This window comes from Styela clava, chromosome 14, assembly GCF_964204865.1.
Source record: "Styela clava chromosome 14, kaStyClav1.hap1.2, whole genome shotgun sequence".
NCBI lineage: Eukaryota > Metazoa > Chordata > Ascidiacea > Stolidobranchia > Styelidae > Styela > Styela clava.
Genome location: NC_135263.1, coordinates 14,179,770 through 14,206,490, shown reverse-complemented (window position 1 = coordinate 14,206,490; position 26,721 = coordinate 14,179,770). Strand labels below are relative to the sequence as shown.

General features: G+C 33.4%; 6 protein-coding genes across 6 annotated transcripts in view; 4 read left to right on the top strand and 2 right to left on the bottom strand.

Annotated features, from left to right (window-relative positions):
* The window catches only part of LOC120340871 (coiled-coil domain-containing protein 40-like), a 223,012-nt gene that overhangs the window by 55,639 nt on the left and 140,652 nt on the right, over positions 1-26,721 (bottom strand). The window lies entirely within an intron of this gene.
* On the top strand, positions 1,203-3,278 carry LOC120341110 (small ribosomal subunit protein mS35-like). The gene is made up of 2 exons (XM_039409552.2): positions 1,203-1,971; positions 2,831-3,278. Exons 1-2 carry the CDS (start codon positions 1,275-1,277, stop codon positions 3,262-3,264), a joined length of 1,131 nt encoding a protein of 376 aa, XP_039265486.2. The 5' UTR covers positions 1,203-1,274; the 3' UTR covers positions 3,265-3,278.
* On the top strand, positions 3,946-4,723 carry LOC120341112 (fructose-2,6-bisphosphatase TIGAR-like). The gene has a single exon (XM_039409554.2). The coding sequence runs from the start codon at positions 3,953-3,955 to the stop codon at positions 4,721-4,723; it is 771 nt and encodes a 256-aa protein (XP_039265488.2). The 5' UTR covers positions 3,946-3,952.
* LOC120341113 (dynactin subunit 5-like) lies at positions 5,455-12,668 on the top strand. The gene is made up of 6 exons (XM_039409555.2): positions 5,455-5,593; positions 9,407-9,475; positions 9,770-9,888; positions 10,493-10,604; positions 11,103-11,205; positions 11,617-12,668. The coding sequence occupies exons 1-6, from the start codon at positions 5,546-5,548 to the stop codon at positions 11,712-11,714; spliced, it is 549 nt and encodes a 182-aa protein (XP_039265489.1). The 5' UTR covers positions 5,455-5,545; the 3' UTR covers positions 11,715-12,668.
* Positions 5,605-9,400, top strand: LOC120341109 (alpha-L-iduronidase-like). Its single transcript, XM_039409551.2, has one exon. The coding sequence runs from the start codon at positions 6,466-6,468 to the stop codon at positions 8,401-8,403; it is 1,938 nt and encodes a 645-aa protein (XP_039265485.2). The 5' UTR covers positions 5,605-6,465; the 3' UTR covers positions 8,404-9,400.
* LOC120341111 (cAMP-dependent protein kinase type I-beta regulatory subunit-like) lies at positions 13,604-22,591 on the bottom strand. The gene is made up of 8 exons (XM_039409553.2): positions 22,455-22,591; positions 22,082-22,147; positions 20,358-20,522; positions 19,638-19,838; positions 17,600-17,819; positions 16,458-16,579; positions 16,053-16,134; positions 13,604-15,683 (listed from the first exon to the last, which is right to left on the bottom strand). The coding sequence occupies exons 1-8, from the start codon at positions 22,545-22,547 to the stop codon at positions 15,511-15,513; spliced, it is 1,122 nt and encodes a 373-aa protein (XP_039265487.1). The 5' UTR covers positions 22,548-22,591; the 3' UTR covers positions 13,604-15,510.

Here is a 26,721-nt window from a genome sequence, read left to right as displayed (position 1 = left end):
AAGACAGCATCTCACAAAGTAACGTCCGTATTCTTACTATCCTATTTAAACGGTTTCGTGTGTCAAATTTACACATTTAATCTACCGTATACCGGTACCGTAAGTTACCGTATATGTACTTTCCTTCCTCCGAAACGGTCACAATTTGCACGGTTAAGCCGATCGACATGATCGCGGGATTGGGAAAACAACAAACAAACAGCTGTCAGATACACGGCGCCCACTAATGGAAACATAATATAATACGTTGTGGTAAACTGTTCAAAGCGTGAAAATATCCTGTGTGAATTGTGTCTTGTGTACTTTGTGTGCTTTTTTGGGGGGATTTTGGTTTGCATTTTGTGCTTTGAATTAATCTGTGAATGGCAATAAGGCAGCATAGCCATTTCTCACACTATTCCTGGATTGAATTTCTTTCTATTTCAAATGGCAATGATGTTAAGGTTGTATGTAACATGCAATTCATTGAAAGAAGCAGGCAGCATTCTTGAAAATTGTCACAATTACAATTAGTGGCAAAGGCAATTGTGCTAATAGTAAGATCGTTCACTAAAACATTCTTAATATAATTTCTGTTTTGGTCATACATTGAAAGCTTCTAAGAATGTAAACTACGAAGAACAATGCTAGTAAAAGTCGTTGTCTGCATTAATAAAACCTAATCCATAAGTTTCAATGATCCCAGATATGTATTTTGATCCTTTGCTTATCAGTAGACAGAATCAGACTTATAAACTACCGGCATATTTCAAAATTGCGATTCAAGATTCAAAGTTGTTAACAACCCCCACTGATTTCTCAAATTTGACAAAACTCATTGGTAGAATCTTTCCCATTCAAACCAACATATTGAACACTGTTTGCAGTCAATAGCACACATAATACATCATTAATCAAACATATGCTGAAGACAACTTAGAAAATCGTTGTAATGGTGACAAATAAGAGCTGAAACATATTGTTGTCTGCATTGTCTAAAGAATTGTTGTAACATGTTTACAGTAGGATTGATCAATAAGATTTTGACAATCAGCCATCGACTTTTAAAAATTGAAAATCAACGGTTGTCTATGGCTATTTTGCCTATCTCTACTTCCCATATTTAGAATCAAAACTAGCCTTTCAGGAAACCATTACTTGGCATTTAATATAAATTTTTGTTTTGTTGAACACTATCATTTATAAATAACCAGTTTAACAAATGAATATGTTTTTATATGCTTTTAAATCCACAGCTTATACTGAAGACTTGAGAAGTCTGTAGATTGCAAATTATGCTACAAATTTACAGTATATCAAGATGCTGTCGCAGCGTTCATTATGGAGTAAATTCAACATTGCGATATTCAACGCAACAACACAATCAGAATACTGGTAGAATTGAGTCTATCGCTGAAGTAGAAGAAGCTGCATCACACACTGCAGTCACGACAGATGAAGAAGATTCTCAATTTGAAATTCCTAAACCTTATATAGATGAAATCATTTTGAAATCAAGTCAATTTAGTACAACACAAAACTCCCGTCTTAATTTAAAACGTTTTTATGCAGAATGGAAGAATAATCTAGAAAATTGCAAAAATTGGTCTGAAATTTGGACTGCTCCCGCCCCTTTTGATCCTCATAAATTTCCTTGCGATATAAGAATGGGGTCTGAGATGAATCTGGTGCCTAAGCCAGGTAAATATGATAACATGGAACTAATGAAAGTTCAAAATTTTCTTCATTTAACGCCCCCAGCTATTAAAAAACATTGTGAAGGATTAAAAAAATTTTGTACCGAATGGCCTGAAGAATTAAAAACGGATGAAGATTGTGAAAGAGCATTTCCAGTCGAAATTCGTACGATTGATTATGTACGTTCTGGCCAATCACAGCGTAATCCTGCCGCTAGAAAAGTGAAGTTAAGGATTCGTTTGTGTAATCTAGTTTTGGATCAGCATGCAAGGTTGAAACTTCAAAAACTTGCAGGTATGGGAAGTTACTGATTTATTATATGATTCTTTATTATAATATTCTTTCTGATCTTTCAGTTGATCTCGTAATTTTACTATTTCCTGTTTATATTTAGAAATGCTTTACTGACAGCTCTGTTCAAAATACAAATAGTGTTTCCCCAACCACATTAGTTTAAATGATTTAATCTAATGCAAGGGCAATTACTTTCCTTACTTTATTTTCCTGGGCAATTACTTTCCTGAGTGGGACAATTACAGATAATAGACTTGTTTACTGGGCCAGAGACTCAATTTTAAACTATGAATAAAAACAGTTATTTACGAATAACTAGAGTAACGCTAATGTACAACAAACATCTACTGTGCCAATTGTCACAATGCTGAATGCTTCCGAATAGTTTGAGGTGGATATGGCTCGTTTGCACATTATATTCAAAACATGGGAAATTGCGGTATTTATTTAGCAGACAATTCATTATTTTCATCGACGTTTTCAACGGAAATTTATATCCATAAAATATTGTCGAAATTTCAGCAGACACAGGTGGGCCGGATGGAACAATTCAGATTGTCAGATCTGGCCCGCGCTGCTGATCGAATGCTTATGAATGTTGTTCTGGGCACTTTTTTGCTACCTATTTCATTTTTTTCTCCATTTGAATTAAATAGTGATTTTTTTTTGTTGTGTCATAGTATAGACCCGGATGACAATACTTGAATTACCGTAGTCAATGTTGGAGTGAAAAACTTTGCCTTATTCACTGAGATTGACTTCAAGCTAAAATATTTAAAGAGACTGTTGTTTAGGTAACCCTGTGTCTGATTTCGTACATTTGAATATTGTATTACAAATTCCTTTATTGATATTTCAGGTCCAAGATACAACAAGAATACAGATATCTTATCAATTAAATCAATCAGATGTCCAGTGAGGAAACAAAATCGAGAATATCTTGATTATCTTCTTACTGTTTTGTATTATGAAGCTTGGAAAATTGAAAAATGGGAAACTAGAGAAAATATTAATGATGAGGATGGTATTTACTGGTGGAAAGATTCAAATTCATACAATAATCTACTTCGTGTATTAAAATCTCACCCTGACTACAAATCCCTATTTGACGATACTGATTCTAAGGAACATAGCAGTAAAATAGAAGATAATGAAAAAGTTAAAAATTATAGAGATGCTGTTGTGGGATTGAAAATTCCTGAACCTATTATGACACAAAATGATCATAAAAGAAAAATTGTAGAATACAAAGAAGCTGTGAGAACAATGTTAAATCTTCCGCAGTTGTGTTGATGAAGATATTTTTTCTGTTTCATATTTTGCCACAATATGGAATAGTATATTATGTTCAGAATATGAAATTATGATGCATCTGCATTCAGTAGATTATATTGTCTTTTTTCAATTTGTCTGCTTCTATCTAAATTTGTCTCAATCCAGTGAAAGTAACATTATTTGTATCCCATTGCTTATTGCCAAATTTAGCATCGATAAAAAATGATTCAATAAAGATTCAACGCCATGAACTGACAATCTAACTTCTCTAAAATACTAGCATAAATATAGCATAATTATAGCAGCATGTGTGTGGCATTTTAAAATACTTCAGTGATAATTTGCTATATTTTCCGATTATTCCAGTTCTTATATATCTGGGTATGAAGTCAAAGGTATATTTGTCATTTACAGCTATTTTGAACCTTAATAACCTGTTTAGCTTCCTCATTTTGCTACTAACAATTTGGCAATCATTTCCACCTCCCTGAAACGGAGTATGTGACTTAATAGGGACTTATTCTAGGCCATGTCATGAAGTCATGAAAACAAAATTTTTGAAAATAGCATACTAAGGATTCTTAACTTGAAAAGACATTTGTCTTATTTAGATTTTCGTCTTGTTTTTTTTGTCTTATTTATTTTCAGATCTTCAGATCTAGTGTATAGCGTTACATATATTAAATCATTATCCCTGTCTTAAAACATGCTGAATTCATCTAGCGAAGATAGCATTCCTGGTTTCACCCTGACTCTTGTCAGGCACGGAGAAACAGAGGCAAATGTTTTTGGATTAATTCAAGGACAAGGTGTTGATTCGTCACTAAATAAACGAGGGAAAAAGCAATCTGAAAAGATCAAATCCTTTTTGTCATCAGAAATTTTTGACCTCGTTTATTCAAGTGATTTGAAACGAGCAAAGCAAACTTGTGAGATTATTCTAGAACAATCTGATTCGCCTAACGAACATCAAGCTGGCTCTAAACCGTCCTCAGAGAAAATAATTTATGATAAAAGGTTACGAGAAAGGTGTTTCGGAGTTATGGAAGGACGATATTATCATGAGATGGACAATGTTGCTTTTCCGTCAGACAGATCAGCTGAAAATAATCTTCCTGATGGAGCTGAATCTATAAAAGAATTAGAAGCAAGGGCTTTTTCATTTTTTAAAGATTTGTGCGAACACGTTTACAACAGCTTCACATTAACTGACAATAAAACATCACCCAGTACTGTTAACATATTAATTGTGTCCCATGGCGGACTTTTAGCCTCTTTAAGTAATGTGTTTGCTGAAAAGTTTCAATGTTCTTATCCACGTGGTGTTCATCCGGCACAGATATCAGTGAATACAGCTAGATCAAAATTTACTATAATGTTCAAAGATTGTACCTTTGCAAAAAATAAAAAATTAGATTTAAAATCGATCGGAATGGAATGCAATGTTTTAAATGATAGTTCTCATCTCTACAACTGATATCAGTTGATTGATGATAGATGATGACTCTCTCACAGTATTTCATTTTTATGCTTCAGTTTCAATCAATATATTTGATATTAATTACAGCAAGCAATATAGCATATTATGTTTTGGGTAGGGCCAGAATCTTTCTAAATTTTCTTTTTTACCATTTATTTGAAAAGGTTTGTTTCTTCAATCAGAATAAACACCTAATAATCATGTGTAAGGTTCTACCATATTGGGTGAGAACAGAACTTTTTGCTTAGGAACAACCTTTAATATTGTACCTTGAGAAATGTACTGGGCATTCGGCATGAACAGTAGATTTCTCATTTGCTATGACGAATTGGAATGTGCTGACTATGGCCATAGTGCCCATTAATATATCTTGATTTCCTCCATTTTGCTTGGGATGATGAAGCATATTTTTTTGAAGTCTTTAATAACTGTCTTTGTTAACTTACAGCCTTGGATCTGTGGGGCGTGATTGCTGTTATAAATATACATTGTTCATTGACAACTGTTCATATCATTTTTGTTGAGTTTATTCAATTACATTTGATAGAGGTTGTTTTTTTCTGGATTTAGGAGCGAAGAATGACATTATGGCATTTGAAAATTAAACTATAATTTCAGATTATATATATGTCTTGTTTTATATATTTCTTATTTAATATTATATATTTATTATATATGATCACTTATACGGTAATTCAATATATTTATTCAACATCAACCCTTTTTTTATTATAAAGCACATTAGCTAATGATTAAAAAGCTCATGTGATCTTGTTTTTCAGAATAGTTTGATCATTAATTGTCATCAGCGATTTTGAAATGGAATTAAACGAAGTTTACTACGATAAGGCAAACTATATAGAGACGGTGAGTTATGCAATTAGGAATAGGCTTATGGTGTTTTCAATTTAAGTAACGAATACTTTTGTGTGTTGGTGGCAAACTTGGTGCAAAATCATAGATAAATGATAAATAGGTAGTTCCACAAAAACACAATTGAATGCAATCATTTAGCATTCATGTTGTTTTAAATAAATATTTCTAGTAAAATGGTATGATATATTTGATAGTGGGTAGCAACTCTAGCAATATCAATGTGTTACTGCCTATGCGAAATGAGAGATAGTGCAGGGATAGTATGAATTGAATGTTGGCTTTTAGTCTATATTTCTACAACATTTCTCCTTCTGTGAAATAGACCAGATTGTTATTTGTGCTTAATAAATATAATTTTCAAAATGTACGCAAATGTGTTCGCTAAAAGCAGAGTGTCAGTAAGTAGTAGTGGCTATATTGGCAACTGTAGGTAGGACTGAATCTTATAATTTTTTTTTGTTTTTAATTTTTAAACAATCATTTGAAAACCCATCACAGATAGGGGGGATATTTTCTTGTGAAACAATGGCAGTCTCTGGCTTGTGCTTTGCATAATACTATTTTTCGATTGAAAGCATGTATATATCACTACAGATGTTATTTGGTATGCAAGCACCTAATAATGACTGTAATTTGCAATTAGTTTTATCTTACATGTTACAATAAGCGAGTACTTTAAATGCAAGTTCTTATATCTAATATTGTCGGCAGAGTTCCAACATGAAAACATATTATGACTAATAACATATTTTTCATATGTATATACAATGCATACGTTTTTGCAATGGATTAGTTAGTATGCTAGTTTTCTTTTGCATCACAAATATCATATGTTTTGTAGGTTAATTTGATTTAAAATCAAAATGTTGAATCTATATAAATACTTACCAATCCTAGTATTTTCTTGCGCGTTTTGTTTCCACTCAGTCTCGTGCCAACCTTCACCTCCTCACATTTTTAACATCACTGTCGATGCATCGAATTTGATCAATGTATTTGATCACTTTTGGGAAAGTACGGGAATGTGTCCTCCACTTCCACATCAAAATGCATCAGATTATTATCTGAGCCAAGATATGTTACAAAATCTCATACATATTGGTTCTGTGCCTCATTCAGGCATAAAACAAGTACGCATGCACTGGTTACTCGACATGGTAACTTATGATAAAGAAAAACATACTTACAACTTCACTAATTTGGATACGCTATTCAAATTCATGAGAAAATACAACTTGAACCCTGGTTTTGAACTAATGGGGAGTCCTTCGAATAAATTCACAAATTTTGATGACCATGATCAAATCATAGATTGGATGAATCTTGTCACACAATTAGGAAAAAGATACATACAGATGTTTGGATTAGATGTTGTATCAAAATGGAACTTTGAGACCTGGAATGAACCTGATCACAAAGATTTTGACAATGTTATTATGTCAGTAGAAGGATTTCTCAAATATTATGATGCTTGCTCAGAAGGTCTCAATGCGGCAGATAGTTTGTTAAGATTCGGTGGTCCTGGTGGGTCTTGCAGGAAAGAATCATTTTCAAAACGATGTTGGGCATTGTTGGAGCACTGCACAGAGGGTACAAATTATATAACTGGAAGTAAAGGTAGTAGACTTGACTATATATCAATGCACAAAAAAGGTGGCGGAAGGTCTTCCTATATAATTGAATCAGAACTTGAAACAATCTCTAAGATTCATAGCTTGTATCCATCGCTCATAACAACTCAAATCTACAATGATGAAGCCGATCCCATGGTTGGTTGGAGCAGGCCATACTCATGGAGAGCTGATGCCACTTATGCTGCAATTGTTGCAAAAATTATTGCCCAGCACCAGTACAGAATTATCACTAATGAAAGTTCCCATATTATTTACTCCCTCCTTAGCAATGACAATGGATTTTTAAATTATTCACCTTATTATTTTACTCAGCGAACATTGACTGCTAGGTTCCAGATGAACAACACTTCACCACCACACGTTCATTTTGTGAAAAAGCCAATTTATGCTTCAATGATGCTTTTGTCAAAATTAGGACATATGCTATTGGGATCTAAAATTGTTCGACTATACAATAATACTCCTGACGATCGTATCGGGGTTATTGCAACTGTATGTCAAGCTGGAACATTTGGATGCTCAAATCAGGAAATCACTTTGCTGACATACTGTAGCGATGATACAAACCCAAGCAAAGACACAGTTGATGTTTTTATTAATTTCGTAAATCTTACTCCTATTGAAGCAAACACATACATAATGACTTGCCGTGTAGATGAAAGTACAAATCCTTGGCAAGTATGGAAAAATGCAGGTAGCCCAGATTTTCCTAGCCGAAAAGTTTTTGCAAATATGCACCATGCATCTGAGCCTAATTGTGATGGAGCATATCAAGTACCGATAACCCCTGACCCCCGCAAAATAGGTGTAGAAATGCAGTTGATGCTGCCAGGTGTTTATCTCCATCAAATATGCAGGATGCCCCCAGACGAACCTAAAGCTCCAATACTTCTTTCTGTTACTAATGTGACGTCAGCTCAAGTACTCATTGCTTGGAATGATAGTCCGCAAACTACTAAATGTATCAAAACATACTTTATAGTTCTATGTGCTGATGCCTCTTGCAAATCACTCCAAGAAGTCAATCCCAATAGAGTGTTATCAAATTCTTTTGTGTACATGTCTCCGACTGAAAAAGACAAAGATGTTTATGGATATTATAAAGTTGCAGTTGTTGACTTCTGGAGCAGATATAGCACATTCTCAAACACAATTGCTTACCCATAAATTGGGTGCTCAATTCAAGTTATTTCAAAGCAAGAGTGTCGCCAAGAAATTTTTCAACGGGGGGTGGGAGGTTCTGAGATTTCAATTTGCCAAGTTAGACCGTATAAGAAAAATGCTTTTTTCACATTCCAAATAGGTGGATTCCTACTTTCACACCCTCTCGCCTGGCTATGCCCCTGTTCCAAACTGTGAAAATCATTAAAACTTTCATTGAGAATTGAACCAATTAAGGGGTTTAAACCAAAAATATTCAAAAAAGTTACTGATATTTTGCAGTCGTCACAGTTTTTGCCAAAGGCTCGTCTTCTGTAATGATTGCTTGTTTGTCGCTTCAAATTGTAAATTAAAAATATTGTTCATCAGGGTTTTATGATACTTTTCAATACATGTATGAATATTTTGTAGAATCACCATATATCTTACATGGGCAAACTATGGCCCACGGGCCAAATCCGGCCCGCCTCATGCTGCCGCAATCAAGCTAAAAACGATTTTTGATGTTTTAGCGAAAAAATAGCTCAAGGAATTTGTTGAGATTGCGATTAAGTTACCTAAGTTTTGACATGAGGCTTTTTTGTTTTCAACTTTTGCTTTTGTAACACTGTAAATATTGTTCATAAAATGTAACCTTTTACGTCACACTTAATATGGGCCCCCAGACGATGTGGGTGAAATTATTGGCCCCTGGTTCAAAAACCTTGCCCACCCCTGCCATATATTCTTGTTTATTTTCACACCATAAAGTATGGAAACTCAAATCCTATTTTTCATCACTCTCTCTCTTATATCACTGAATTTTGTGAAGCATCTAAATATGTTGAAAAAAATATTTGATTAATTTTCCTGCTTCGAATATGTTTCTACTAAACCATAATGATGCATTATGAGATGTATGATTTCTTCTTTCTAAACATTTATTCATATACTTTAAAAATCTTGTTTTGTTGTGCAATTTCTCTCTTCCCTGTTTGTTTTGATCAGTAAGTTAGTTATACTATTCCAGGCATCAGGGAATAAAGTGAGCAGACATTCAGTATTATGTGGAAGTCAGAACATCGTCCTAAATGGCAAGGTAAAGTTTGCTTCATGCTTATTTTCCTGTTTTTTGTGGTATGATCATAATTTTCTATACATTAGTTTGTCAGATATATTAAAAAATGAAATGAACTCAACATAGTACTTACTAATAAATAGAATTGTATTCATTGCAGTGATGCCCAAAACTGTATAATTGACTTTTTCGAATATATTTCAAAATGTTTTTTAATATGGAATACTGAAGTTGTCCCAATTTTGGTCTTTGCTTTTTGCATTTCTCAAATGTGCTTTGACTTAACATAACTCGAATATTTTTTCTTTATTTTAGACCATAGTTCAAAACGACTGTATAATAAGAGGAGATCTAGCAAATGTTAGAGTTGGAAGACACTGTGTGATCAAGAGTCGTTCCGTTATCCGACCAGCGTTCAAGAAATTCAGTAAGGGGTATGACATTGCTGACTATGTCTTAAAATTATCACAGCATCGTGATACTAACTCTCATTTTACATATCTTTGGTTTGCTTTGGCGATTGTTCTTTTTTAGGTTTTTTAACAATGTGTATCAGTGGCTAAAAGTAAATCCAGCAATCGACATGATGATTAATATATATGAATTTTTCACTTCTTCACAAATGTGTAATAGAAGATAAACTATGATTTTGAATGAATGGAAACTCCTCATAGATAAACGAATGTTGTAAACTTGCAGTGTATATATTTATCTCTCAACCTTATGTGGTTTGAGGGAATTTGTAATAATAATTTACTTGAGCTTGTCGATAGGAACAGTGAAGTGGAGTTTGAGCCATCCTGTATTCGATTCGAAACTTAAAACCAAGCACCTTTAATTATGACTTGAAATAAGGTTTTGTGATCTCTCCACCTTTGGGGGTTTTAGACATCAAGAAACGGTTGTTTGTTTATATACTTTAGGTGCACAAATGTATGGTCCTGGGTGTTACATAGCTACTTTGGGAAGAAATACTGGATAGTTTCCTTAATTGCTAATAATGTTGTGGCATAATTTCAATAATTTGTATTTCAACAGGGTTGCATTTTTCCCATCTGTGATTGGTGATCATGTCTACATTGATGTAGATTCTGTTGTTAATTCTGCACAGATCGGATCTTACGTTCATATAGGAAAAAACTGTATAATTGTAAGTACTGCTGCAAGAGCATATCAGATTGCTTACTGAGCCTTAGATTTATATTTCAATTATCAACCGGCTTGGACTGCTCAGTTTCAAATGGCTAGTAAACTGCTGAGTATTTTTTTTTATCTTGGGAGTCCTCGTTAATTTGAAGTTGGAGTCGATATTGAGTCGTCGATTCAGCTCAGACTGAGCCACAATTTATCGCAGACTCAAAAGTGAATCGAGTCATCTAAATGGAATGGACTTGTCAAAAATTAACTACCAGTGAGACTCTGTGATTAACTCGACTATTGACTCAACTCAGATGATCTGTTACCCACAATCTGCGGGTTAGAGACTCCCACTCAGCACTGGGGGCGAACTGAACTTTTTGTTAAACTCCAGCCATTTTTCATAAAACTTTGTTTTCTCTAAATTCTTAGCTCCATTTCAATCCAGTCCACTATCCTTAGTGGAGACCAGTCAAAACATTTTGTTATAATTTGATTCGTTTTTAATAAGGGTCGGAGATGTGTATTGAAAGATTGTTGTATGATTGCTGACAACACAGTCTTACCTCCTGAAACAGTTGTTCCACCATTTTGTGTTTATGGAGGATCACCAGGTTCGATCATTATTTTTTATGCAAAAATCGACATATTCAAAATACCAGCAAATGCTGCGCAATAATAGTATATGTTTACAGAGAGAAGGTAACTTTTGTGCAGCATCCTAGGTTACTGGAACTTTTGGGCACAATCAGAAAATCAAGTGTTCATAAATTTTCGTCATTTTTGTAGTAGTGATAAAGAATTGTTTTTTGGGGTACTCCTTTTTGAAGAAACTACATCCCCATCCCATGTCATGAATTGTTCCAATCTAACATTTTCACTTTGCAATTGATATCTTCTAATTCAGTTAAACCACACCCAATGCAAAATTTTATCTAACGAAATGTCAATGTCTGTTGGTTTGTTGAATTACGCTATTATAATTTGAAACTTTTTACAGATTATATATGGTACATTTATTTTAGGTCAATTTGTTAAACAACTACCTGAATGTACTCAAGATTTAATGATTGATGCAACTACTCAGTATTATAAAAAATTCATACCAAAACCAACAAGCTGATGATGCATATTCAACTACACATATTGGCCCTTGAATTTGCATTTTGTTCTACTTAATGTCTGTTTCTGTGGATCTGGAGGTTGGGTTAAGCAACTATGCTATAGATCAGTGGTTGTCAAACTTTTTAGAATTTGTCAAGTCTCGCGCTCCACCTCACAAATAACTAGTTAACAATAAGCTACAAATAACAGATAGTAAGGCAAAAGTATGTTTCATTCAAGAATAAGTTGAAAATACGTGGATTGCATGTAAATAATGAAAATAAATGAATAAACAAATATTTTTATTTTTGATTAGCTTTGCAACCCCTCAAAAAATTGCCTACCCCATTCCCCCTCCTGTGGAGCACGCCCCTTCACTGCTATAGATTGAATCCTGACTGTATAGCGCATGTGCTCGAAATTTCTTCGAGATTACAGTTGTTGTTATTGTAAATCTATTATTATTCATTCTGTATAATTCGGTGGTCTCCAAACTGCAGATCATCACATTTTCTAAAACTTTATCTCTGGAAAATGATCAAATTTGTTTAAATTAATATTGGACATTCATTTGTGTGATCAAAAACAAGCTGACTGAATAAATATTAATTGCAAAACTCGCATATGACATAATAAAATAAATTTGTATTGTAAAACTTTTCCATGTTGTAATATAATTCGAATAACGTCATGTTCCTCTGGATGCATCATATCTGTGTTACAGAAAACAAATGCAAGTTTTGCAACCTATGGTTTCATAGTTTAACAGAAAATATTCCATGCAAAGGCTGTGATGGTTAACTGAATTAGTGATTTGCCATGAATGCACTACACAGTTATCAAGTTTGTTAACAGTTTTCCTATCGGTCAGAAATTTAGCAATAATTCGTTAGCTACAAAGTGGGTATTATAATTATTTTTGTACTTATTCTCTTGTTGTTGCATGTCAAAATAACAATATACAAAATCTTTGTCATTCTGTGCTGCGGTAATATTGTTAGTGGTGTAAGTGTTTCAGTCTAAAATCTCATTGTTCTGTTGAAAACCATTCAAGTGTGGATGTGCATTTCTCGCTCAGTCAGTGAAAGATTCTTAGTAACCAGACTAGCCTCTCCCTGCTGTGAGAGATATTAAATTGATGGTATGAATACATTTGGATAGACATGTCATGCCAATCTTTTCAAGATGTCAGTTTTGATAATCAGGTGTGAGTGTAAAAGTATGTTGACAAGGGAGTGAAACAACCTAGTTGTTACACCTTATTTGAGTTTGTTCACTGAGGCATTGATCAAATGAAATTGGGTATATTTTAACAAGCTTCCAATCAAACTTGACCCGGTTAGTTGTTCCATGTTATGTGATCTTCTTCATATAAGATTAGGTGAAGAAAATTGTGGAAGGCCAAGCTGTCAACCTAACTCAGTGATATTCAACCAGTGTTCCATGTCAAATTGTTGTTTCTCAATTTTTTTCTAATATGGTCACAAATTATAGGAATCCACAGCAAGAACTACCATTTATGTATCCCTGAAATGGGCAAACTATGACTATGAACTGGCCCACCCGGTGCTGCCACAACAAAATTTTGATGTTTCAGCTAGAAATAGCTCAAGGAATTCGTTGAGATCGCAATTAAATTTAGTTTTGGCATGAGGCATATTGCTCGGCATTTGTGTGTCACACCTACATCGCCCACCAGTCTAAATGGGCAAAATTTTTGTCCCCTTGTCCAAAAACCTTGCCTACCCCTAATTTAGCCTCGAACCTCACCAGATCGTTAGCTCACAGATTCAAAGTCTTCAGCAAACACATGAATCCACTACTTCGTCAGTATCCCATGCAGTACCATTTCCTAACCTACATTATTCTTAAAGAACTTGCTCAATAACAAATGTTAAAAAACAGTCATTATTTCCATATATATATATTCCACAGACATTACGACTGATATATAAACTGAGAAAGAACATTTAAAATCAGTTCAAGTACCTACTAAGTCAGAAATAGGTTCACAAAGAATAAGTGGTTTATAGTATTTTGACCAAACTGCCCAGAAATTTAACAGAAGAAACGCAAAAATAAAACTGTGTTATGGATAAGGTTTTCCCGAAGCATCAAACCATGGCCATTTTAAACCATTTTATGGTAACTGAATCTTTTCTATGGAAGTTTTGGATGTAAACACACATCATAATACGAGTGGCCAAATTTAAAGGCAAGAAAGCGACATCTGTGCTATCAATTTATGAATCATACATAGGTCATCAATAACACATGCAAAATATCTTGTCTGCATCAGAATTAATCTCGATCAACATTGATTGAACAAAAAATAACTTGATTACTTTTTAAAAAAATCATGATCACTTCACAAAGCTGTACAATGGTGATTATTTCATTAACATATAATCAGGATAAAATTTAGGTATCGCCAAAATCTTTGAATTCAAAACAATAACATTTTGCTTACATAATAAATCATTAACATGAAATTAAGCATGATATTATTCAACAAATAAAATCCAAACTAGGTAATATAACACCATACAGTGGTAAACAATCGTAATGATTTCCTGACTTTCTAGAAATACGTCATAAGCAAGACCAGCCATAATAGAAATTTTTCAAAGCGATGCAATTGGAGCAAAAAATGATCATGAAGGATTTATTAAGGTTGAGATGTTCACTATTCGAATTTTTGCTTGGGACAAGGATGCTTAAAATTGAATAATTTCTATTTTAAATACATATAAATTGGGTTGATGTGAGATCGATATAAATTATATATAGTAATCTATACATCATTTTGGTTATTGGCTGTGATTTTCTATTTTTACAATGTCAGAAAATTATGTCACCAATTTTAAATGTGTTTGATTTGTTCTGGACATCCTGGCTTAAGATATGCTGAAGTCACTTGCATGAAGAATTACCAACTACTCGTCAAACCATAATTGCATCATCAAATTGTAGTCCACCAAATTTCAAACTTGACAATTAAAAATAAAATTTACATGCCATTGACATAATTAAATTCAGCAATAATTATAGGTGTGTTTTCTATTGAATTGATTACAGAAGTAACTAACCTAACATATAAAGCCATTTGCCTTATAAAAACACTATAATATTTCCACACGCTAATTAAGAATACAATTAACAACGTAACCCTACATAAATTGCCAAACCTCCCAAGAAAGCAAGTCTTTAAAAATATACATAAGGATGGAAACATTCGACGAAGATATAAGACGACATAATTCATCATTAAAGGTAAAACAGCAAAGAAAAAAATGTGCAATAATGCTGACTGTAAACAAAACATTCCAGCTCTATAGTAAAATGATTTTAGCATAAGTATACTATATCACTCTCTATACACTTTCGAAGACTTTTTAAAGCTAACATACACTTTTTAAAGCTAAGATAATTCCTTTAAATCCTTCCACAAACATTTTTACACTATATCTTATTTATCTTGAAAAAAAAAAGCATACCGGTAACTCTAAAAAATACCTCGATTTCATTGAACTAGGTATATATAACAAAAGCAAGTTTGTAGAAAAACGGGTCTCAAATAAGTATATGCAAAGCTAACTCATTCCCAAATCAGAATATATCTAATTGTCAGATGTCGATGTTGGAGATGCTAACGGGGCATGCCGCTACGACAAACCAATCAACGTTAGCTGAGAAATATATCTAGAGCCGAAAAAGCCAGATTCTGCATCAAATAAAGTTTGTGGTCTTCTCCCGACAATTTTCCAATAAAAATATTTAAAAGAATTTTTTTTTTTCTTCATTGATTTCTCTCCTTATACAGAAATTGAGACGAAGCTGTTGTATTGTTGCATATTACGCTTCAGAATTTCTGAACATTCTCCGAGAAGACGTTCAAATCGAGCTCTGTCCAGTTTTACACATTTCAATTGCGACCTGGCGACAACCGTGGCTGCACGTGGGCGATCAAGCAAGAGAGCAATTTCACCTGGAGGGAATGAATAATAATAAACTGAAATTCTGATTGAAAACATTTAATGTAGAGGTTCAAAGAAGTGCGCTCCAGAAGTGTGTGTACCAATATGGAGGTAACTAATTTTGTTCACCTACTTTACATCAAGTTGTGTAAAGGGACAGAATAATCACTTGGCTAACACAGACAGTCCCTGAACTCGTAACAGAACTAAAATAAGAAAAATCGTAATAAAATTATGGCCTAACCTTAACCAGATACACACTCTACAGACTCAGTACAGAGTACCCCAAAAAGTTATTACAAGTAATATATATTATTTAACATTTTATAATTAAAATTGTCTGTTATTACCCGAAAATACTCAAAAAACAAAAAACTCACCGAAATAATCAGAAGGTCCTAGATGTCCAACTTCGGTATATTCATCAGTTTCACACCTACGTTGTAGTACAGCAGCACTGCCCTAGTAAAAGGAAGAAGATATTTTGAATCAGCTTAATATAGGGAATTATGATAAATAAAGAAAAACAGTTAAAAAATTAACAATTGATTTCAAATAATCTTAATTAGGTTTATTATGCAGAGAATCTGGTGAATTTTTCAAGAAATCACTAATTTCAGTTTAACTTAAATTTATCTTGAAAAATGTTTTATGTCTGGGTGGCATGTCATTTTAGGTTCGCTCATAGTATAGCTGAATAGACACGAATAAATTGAAAAATTATTAAAACTGACTTGGAATATGCACCGAAACTACCATACTCTGTCAAAATGGCACAGACTTACCTCTACAATAATGAAGAAATCATTTCCTGGCTGTCCTTGAACAACAACTTCATCTCCACTGTCGAATTGGGCAGGTTCGAGAGCATCAGCAACAGTCAACCTCTCCCATTTGTCAAGTGATTCTAAACATTATAAATATAAGAAAATATTAATACAGTGATACCTCAATAGTTGGACAACTCGATACTCGAACAATTCGGTAGTCGACCAAAAAATTCTAGTAAAAATTGCTACGGTTACTCGAACAGTAATTTGGTGCTGGAACACACGAGTGCGCTGCCGAGTAAGATGACATCACCCGAACTGCGCATCTTGGCTGCCTCTTGACCATTCAAACACGAGAGCGATACTTAAACATATGGACACGAAAGCCATAACGAAGTAGTACAGGTATGCAATCTGTCAGAGTAGACTACAGGTATGGAAATCTTCACGACTAACGCAAAACCTCTACAAAGTGCGCAATTTTTGATGACGTCATCGAACACAAAGAAGGAATCCCAGTTTGGGAACCACTGCTCTATATGATTCAAATTATAGCTGTACACTAACTTAAATATACAGGGTATTCACAAAGTCAATTTCAATTTTGGTTATGAATTCAGAATTCTAACTTATCTTTTATTTTATTCAGGTATTTTTCAACAGAGACGCAGACCAACAAACTATATAATTATGATATTGATAAATTCTCTTTGCATTCTATAAAGTTAGTAAAATTAGTGAATTATTGATGTACTAAAATCAAAACTTTGTTTTGTTTTATCTGATCACAACAAAAGAATAGCAAAAATCAGTTTTTGAAAATCCAAAACAAGAGTAAAATGATTATGTTGCAAGCAATAGAGATAAAAGGAGCACATACTAATCATAACGAAATGATAATATATGCAATATTGATCTCATTGGTTGTAAATAAGACACTCCAGAAGTGTGTGTACCAATATGGAGGTAACTAATTTTGTTTGCCTACTTTACATCAAGTTGTGTAAAGGGACTGAAACCTATGGGCAGGGGGTTCACTAGACTAATACAGACATTCCCTCGTAACAGAACCAAAACAAGGAAAAACAGAATGAATAATGGCCTAACCCTAACCTGGTACACACTATGGGAGTACCGAAAATAATACTGACACCTACCAAGAATGGATATCTTGCTCAAGAATTCCTCATACATGGTACGTTTCTTGATTTGACTTCCCATCAGAATTCTTCTATAGCTGTCTCTATCGATTGCCCATAACTTGAGTTGAGTTTTGGCTTTGACATCAGCAGCTCTTGGTGTTCCATAAATGAGTGCAAGCTCACCAAAGCTCGCTCCTTCGCCAAGAGTTGTCACACATTTGTTGTTCACATAGATCTAAGTAAAATAAGATCAAAGTTATAATTCAAGTTGGAAGAATGTATACAGTATTAACAAAATTAAGTGGCAAAAGTATCTGTAAATTATGGCCTTCTCAATTTATAATTAAATTTTATTTGTTCAAATTAGGTTTGAGGGATTCGGATTCATTTCTTTCAAGGCAAACGATACCATTATAACAAGATCGTCTTGAAAAAGTTTAGCAGCACAGAATCACCACACAATCATAAATATTTTTTTAATAAAAGTTGCTTTTATAAGTGTCAATTTGCTTCACAAAAGATAATTCTTAATTAATACTTTTCCGATACAATCAGTTCTAGAACAATATTTGAGTAGTAACTTTCAATAACCAACTATACTTTAGAATAAATTGTATAGGCAATTAGAAATTTGCCCTTTGTTTACTTGTAGGCAGAAATCCCTATACCGGTAGTTGGGTCTAAAGAATTGTCAATTGAAACCTATCAGTGAGAATATGATCCAACAATAATAAGTAGATTATATTTTCTTAAGCTTAAGACTGGATTAGTTCATGTCATTCAGCATTGAAAATACAACGTAAAGGTAAAATAAACAAAAGGATTTAGTCAAAACAAAATGAACACAACCAAACAAGTCCAGTGAGGTTTGATCATTAATTATCATTTTCAATTTACAAATAAGGTTTTCAGTATTACATATCAGCTTATGATCATATCTTTGCATGAATAAATGATCAATTTGAATATACAGGGTGTCCATAAAGTCCCTTTACAGTTTCATTTTTGTTATGAAGTCATTTCTCAATATATCTTAACCAGGTTTGTTGTTTTTTAATCAGTAATTGTTTAAGTATTTTTACTTCATTTATTAATACATCTGTGAGGGCCAAAACAATATATGATAAATTCCCTTTGCAATTTTAGAAAATTTTAAGACTTTATAAACACCCTATAGTTAATCAACTATATAGTGAAATAAAGTATTGTGTAGTGGTGTATAATGATGTATAGTGGTAATATTAAATGTTTGATTTATACCATACTACAACGTGATCGAAGTATGTTTCTTCGTATCTAATCAACCACATGGTAACAATGGATTATTCATTTCCGTAGTTTGAATATCAAAAATAACTAATGTAATAACAAATAACCAGGAAGTATGCTGAAATACCATAATAAAGTAAATGTGAAGTCGGTACAGTACTGCTACTGAAAGTTAAACATAAATAATACTGTAGAATCTTATTCTTCAGAAACTAGGCATTTTGAAAAAACAATTTTAAATATTGCATACCGTGCTTAGAGCCATAAAGCTAGTGAGCTAAATATTAAATTTCCGAATGCCCTAGAAGTATGTGTACTAATATGGAGGTAACTAATTTTGTTCGCCTATTTTACATTGAGTTGTGTAAGGGGACTAAAACCTATGAGCAGGGGGTAGATTCACTTGGCTAACACAGAGAATCCCTGAACTCGTAATAGAACTAAAATAAGGAAATGGGAATAAAATTATGGCCTAACCCTAACCTAGTACACATTCGGGTATTGCCTGTGTTAGCCAAGTGAATATCCCCCCTGCCCATACGTTTCATTCCCTTTACACAACTTGAAAATAGGCGAACAAAATTAGTTACCTCCATATTGGTACACATAATTCTGGAGAGTCGAGAAAAGTACCACACTACCTCTATCAGCTAAAAAATCATGAATTTTCAAACCAGTTGCAAAAATTGTTACAGACCAAACTATTCCAACACTGCATCCCAATCACAGTGCTCATTTTTTTTCCAAATAAACCTTGTATTCATCCCAAATTACAAGTACTTACATCCACTTCTCCGCTGTCAATAATATAGAAGTTATCTCCTTCATCTCCTTGTTTAATGACTTCTTCTCCAGCAATATGTTGTGTTGGAAACATGGCATCAAATATGTCAGATCTCTCGTTTTCATCCAAATGAGCAAAGAGAACATTCCTTTCGATGGCTTTCGACAATGCTGATGTTGTTTTATAGTCTTTTGGTATGACCTTGATTAAATTGGAATCAGTGTTTTTAATGGTGAAGATAGAAATACAGAATTTGCTCCAAACGGAATTGGAAATTAACGTAAATCAGGAAAGCTTTCACAGAATTCATTTAATCCAATTATATTTTTATTCAATAAAATTTGCCCTTCAGCGATTCAATATTTGAAATAACAGAGAGATGGCCAAAACTAAATAATACACTTCTTCAAATACCTTCCGAAATATTATTTTCGAATAAAGAATATCATTATCCAAATTAGATCATATCCAACAGAGAGATTTGAGAAAATTATTGCAAAGCCATGGAAATGAAAGTGGCAAATGCAGAATTGTTACGATTACAATTGCTTTCATTTAATGTTCCAGTTGTTATACAGCGCCAAAGTCTATTTTTGCAACTACTAATCTCAAAACGATTCGAATATCTGTTTTGGAAGTCTCTGAGCTGTATATGAATTCTAGTCATAGATTATGATTGAAAATTAATGAAAAATGATGTAAAATACAAAAAATACAAACCTTTTTAACATAGTTAGTGATGTCCTTCTCAGAGTAGACTTCAGCACTTACAGCTCCTCTACGTGTTCTTGCTCCCGATGGATTAGACGGTGGTGTAACTGAAGGTTCTTCTTCCTGATTTTCATCACTTTGTGGACTGCTAGCAGCAAGTTTCGCAGCTTCCTCCTTGATTATGCACAGAATTGAGATTTGTGTTAGTTAGGCTATACTTCTTAGAGGTTGAATGGTTAAAAATAGTTTGTGAAATTCCAATATTCAGAATAAAGACAAAAAGTGGTATATTATTTGTAACAAAAATAGGAATAATAAAATGAATTTCAAAATGATACTTGAAATATCAAGTATATTTGGCATGTAATAATTTGGCTTAATTAACCAAGTTGAAATAGAGCATTGTATATTGAAAATCATATTTGCAAAATACACATTACTATATCAGGATAGGAACAATGAACTTTATAATAACAAGTATGATCAACACATTGTTGACTTGCTACTTATATTTTAATAGCATGCAATTACAAGAGATATTTTGCACAATCAACTAAAATTAATTTGGATAAATAACAATGGAGCATTCTTGGTCAAGATTTTCAAGCTGGTCTTAGTGAGCTATTTAAAAACTAAATAACAAGGCGTTCACAATTAACCTTATCAAGTACCGTATTACATTATATAATAATGAACCCCTTTCAGAAAGACATGAAAGAGGTTACCAAGTAATACAAAATAAGCCCATGCCAAGACTTGCCCTATTACTATTGAAGATCGATTCATGAATTGACGTCATAACAGCTTATAATGAGTACACAAAATGATTGTAAAAAATATTGAATCAATAAAATGGTTACTGCAGGGCAAATAGTTTTGTTTGATGATATGGATTTGAAATTTCCTCATATTACTAATCTGGTACGTGCTATTAAATGTGTTTTGAATAATTTCAAATACTACACTTAAAAAGGGAATTTTGAATAAAAAAAACATGCAACAGTCGGCCAAGTATGATACAAGACTAAAATCATATTATTCAGGAATAGTTCTATTCACACTTCAGTAAGGAATCGAGACAAGAAATAAAATAAAAATGATATATTGGCTAATCAATTTGTCAACTGCAGTACCTTGGTGACTAATTATGATTTATCCATTAGTCATGTTCAAAAATCTGATAATAAACAATTCTGGGCACGATAGGAGTTTTACATCCATAAATTTTAAATTTTGTAAATACACTTCATGATTTAACTCCTGAACAAAAAAAATACTAAGCAATCTCATCAATTCCTTATACAAAAAGCCATAATTACAGTACAATTCTCTATTCAAGATTCTAATGAATTTCGTTCCAGGGCATTGATTTATTGACAGAAAAAACCATGCATTATTATTCATCCCTGACAATAGTAGAAATCTAAATGGCAAGGGATTTAGCAAAAATATTGATTCCAATTTGCTAAATAGGCATAGTTGTTCAATTTTACAAGGGTGGGTATTTCAGATTACAATACGCTTGACGTATATAAATGTATATAGGTAATATTACCTCACTGTATATCAAGTACTATTTCCTGGATAGAAATAACTACTGTACCATGACAGATAATGACGTAAATTGACTCTGTGTGGGTACTTTAATATGTTTTCCTACTTATGTTCAACTGCTTTTATAAACCATTTGTCTTACTATTCTAAATACACTATCTTATACTTATAGATATTACCTTTTCAAGTTTTTCAAAATGCTCTCGTAGAAATTGCATTGGCCTCTCTGGCTTGTGTATGCAAAGCTAAAAAAAATGAAACATTAAAATAAATACATTTCTATAAAAAGTATTCAATTTCTAACATCGAATATATATAATACTATATTACAAATTGACTTGACATTCTAAAATTTTACATACTATTCAACCAGTTTGTATATTTACCATATATTAAATAAAATTTGCCAGTTTAAAAAAAATGGAAACACTTTTACTTCAAATAGAAAGTTTAATTTCTACAAAATTTTAATGAATTAAATCATATGTATGTGAAAAGCTATTTTGTCTCACGATTAAATGATTAAAAACAAATTTATAAATCATGACTGACTTGGACTATACATTCTTTTAATGTTTGTTGAATGCCATGAAGTTGAACATAGGCTTCACAATCCTTCAGGCTTTGATCTTCATCTGCTGACATCTTGAAATATTTATGACCTAGACGGTTAAACCTAGCAATTTAATCTAAACAAGTCAGATAAAAAAGAAGATAATAATATACTTTGATAGATAAATTTTGTATTATGGAAATTTTGATTTTCTTCGAAGCGCACATAATAATGATCAATATTTTAGAATACGGTAAATCTTATGCTGACAGATCCACACACTGAAGTAAAAATCAGATTCTGAGTTACTCGCCAACACTTCTATACAATTTCAATTTATATAAAGTAGTCACTTACTCGAGGAATAGATAAAACATTACCAAAAATCACCCTAATATACCGAAAAGCTTGTCCATTTGTCACAAAACTAGATTGATACAGTTCCCTATTTTTGATAATATTACAATTTCAAATTAAAAATTTCCTAGCTATAGTTAATACTATAGTCCCATAAAGCACCAAAATTGGAAACTGGGTAATTCTTTGGAGTCACTTATAAATTGGTATGCCAAATATTGCAACAAAACCTTCGAGATAAACCTGGATAACACATATTAATAGCTTAGCAGTTTGGGTAAACGTTGTATTCATGATATTTTTGACTTGAATGGAATACAAAATTTAAACCAAACTCTCCAATTCCAGGATGTCTCGACATTTGGTTCAATAAAACAAACAACTCTATTTGTCTCTGAAAAAAGGGTGTGTGGCAAGACAACAGATTGTGATGCTTGCCTCGTAATTATCTGAATATATCGCAGCAGGTGTAGTCCATCACGCAACCAAAATTGCTTGTCTTTCTTTAGCTAGAAACTTGAATGCTAGGATAACATTTTTTTTCGTCGGTGAATCGAATTACCTTATTTTTTCAGACAAATCTAATGGTGACGTTTTTAGATTGCACTTTTTTTAGATTATTTCGCAAAGTTTAACAGGCGATTGCCAGAAAGCTAAGTTGGTTTTCAAAGATGTAAGATGAAGTCATAATTCATGGAAATCTATATGAATTTTAGCATGCCGCTAAAAGTCCTGTAATCATGAAATGTAATTTTTGACTAAATTTGTCCAAGCGATTAGTAACTTTTTATCTAACATGCGATGCATTTCTGAAAGCTACGCCGACAATCTTTCTTATAAAATACTATCTCTGAAGTTACAGAATTAGGATAGAATTTTTATGAAATATGATATACAGTTCAGTACAACTTACTACCTAATTCAGTAATTTGAATTTACTAATACTCCAACATACATATATCTGTATATGAGAACACGCGACGAACCAATGCAAGGAGGAACACTAGAAACCTTACTTAAAGTTTAGTTTGCTCTGATGATTCTATAATTAGTTTTTACTTATTTTCATCACTATTTTATCGTCTGATTACGGAGTCAAAATTTAATAATAATAATAAAAGTTCATGAAAAGTTAGTGGCTCAATAGTCAGTGGGACATAAAGACATATCAAATCCCAAAACAATGTCGGATTTTATTAATAATAAAGAATTCTATGCGAAGACATTTAGAATTTATTTATTATTGATGCTGATACCGTTTTCCCCACAGTTATTTCGGTATTTACCTCAATCAAGTTATTAGTTTGCTTCAGATGCGGCTGATGTAAACAAATCCCGAACGATAAGCATGACCACATCATATCCGCTTAAACGGTTTAATGTTGGAACTTACAATACCTGCAGTCTGTTTATGTTACCGTACATACAGACATACGGTAAGTTAGACGCCCGAATGATACCGTACACGTTCCTGTTATTTTATCTTTTTCTATAGCCTACATGTTTGTGTGTTAGGTGGGTAAACTGGCACATGTCATTTTACATGTTTTTAACTTTGTTAAAGAAGTTTTGCCAGTTTTCCCAAACATTTGTGTGTTCATTGTTTTGTGTACCGTATGATTTTTTCTGGGAAACCAAAATAAACTTATACTTTTTATTATAACAAAGCTATAATGTTATTGCTACCGTATTCCCAAATGATAAATAAATTATATACAGATTAGTTATACCAGTATACCATATCAAATACATTTCAACTTCATACTGCTGTACCGTAATGTTGCTGTGTTATAAAATTCTTGCTTGCATACAACATTTGCAGGCTATTATTATTTCTGTATTTATATGCATTTATTTACTGTAACATACGGTATTAAGGCGCACAATTTCTGAACTGAATGAAATATATAATCTATGCACTCATACAGTAGTAAAAAAGCGTAAAAACTGCAGAATGACTATCACAGCCACCGCCAAACAAGTCGTGAAGATGACTGGGCAAAGCCTACGCAGTCTACAGCTTGCATAATTAAGGTGGGAGTGAACGGAATAGCTCTTTTCGGCCAATCAGATGCAAGTATGTCCTCTATTGACGTCAATAATAAGATCACACAATACACCGCTGACCGGTGGACGAGTTAGTTGAGCTCGCTGTAAATCGTGTGATTGTAATTTCATGGAGATCGCCTTCTCTTTTGGTGAAACTTATTCAACATTAGATATCGTACTTTCTAGAATCTGAACAACCACATGAGCTTCATTCCGTTAAAGACGTGACGTGCTTCCGTCGCCAACCTGGACCTGTTGCTGAGTACATGTATCACAACCTAAAAATGTGTGGAATGTGATAACCCGTTATTTCTGCAATTGCTAGACATCTTCTGAGTTCTCACTATTCGTCAGTATTTTATTTTTTATCATGCTGAGAATACACTTTGTGTGCAAACAATATAATGAAGACGTAAATATGGCATTTCAGGGTGAATATTTATGATCTTTTAAACTGCTGGTTATGATCTATTCCCAAATCTGAAATTCGGGAATTTAATTATAAAAAACTGAAAATCAAAACAACGTCTACGATCTCAGCTCTGTCAGATTTCCTTTAGACACGAACAGTTCCTAGCCGATGAAGTCCATGCATCTGAAACAAATAACTGGCTAACGAATCCCATAACAGACATGGAATGGTAACCGGATGAGAGGCCATGGTATCGGTACGCCCGGTATGTTAGTCGTTGGGTACGCCATATGATTAAATCGTCTTGCCCCCAAGGGGCTAAATCCCTATCGTTCGTTAATTTCAAATTGCTAAAGCGTCCCAAATTGCTGATATAAAGTAGACCATATAATTCGGCCAGACCTTGCTCGCTGCTCTTCAGACACAACTATTGGGCTCATTCAATGATGTATATATCCTCATTGGCGCATTATAGTAGGTTTCTAGGTTGTAAAATTGGACTAAACTTGCGTTTGAACAATTTTCGCCTTGAGAATTAAAATGTTTTCACTCAGACCAATTTTCATTCATGGTAGTGAACGTTCACTCCTTTTTGTAGTTATTTTTTAGTTTTATTTCAAATTTTCAAGTGTAATTCAGATAACTCCGCCCTCATTTTGTTCTCGGATGTGTTTTAGTTTATTAGTTGTAGTAGATGAAGTAGTTAGATGAAAAAATGGCTCCGAATACGGAATAGACCAAGCTAATAAAAATAGCTTTCAACACTTTTTAATGGCATACACTTGAATACTCTGTTCAAATTTGCATGTGTCAACATGCGACAATACTCTGGCGCGGCGGTGTGGCTCAACGGGCTAAGCGTTAGGAATACGCTCGCCACCGCACCTCTAATTACTCTGCGTGGGTTCGCAGGTTCGAATCTCATGCAGGGATGGTTATGTGCGAGAGGATTGCTGGACTCCTCGCCGTCGTTGGGTGGTTCACGTAACCGCTGGTCGGTTACGGCTTCCTCCACCACCAAGTCCATGCTTCCGAAAAACAAACAATACAGTAAAACTAATCCCATACCCGACTTGGAATGGTAACCGGATACCTCTCCCGGATTCCTCTCCCCCGGGATAAATATGTAAATCCTATCCTATCCTCTCGAGTTGAAAACTAAATTTAACAATTGTGAAGCACAGGAGAAAATTTTCTGGGATAATAAGGTCGGGGAAACATCAATCTGATCAGCTAAACAACTATGATGTAGTGAAGTACCATATAACTGAAGATCTTAAAAAACCTTACGAATAAGAATTCTTTTGTCTTCGAGGAATCTAGATCAGTGCTCTTTACTCTTTTTTGATATATATATATATCCCATTTACCCGCTCAAGAACACTTATGTTACTGCGGGTATTTTCAGACGTTAATACTAAATTAATAACAACGAAAAAACGACTTTC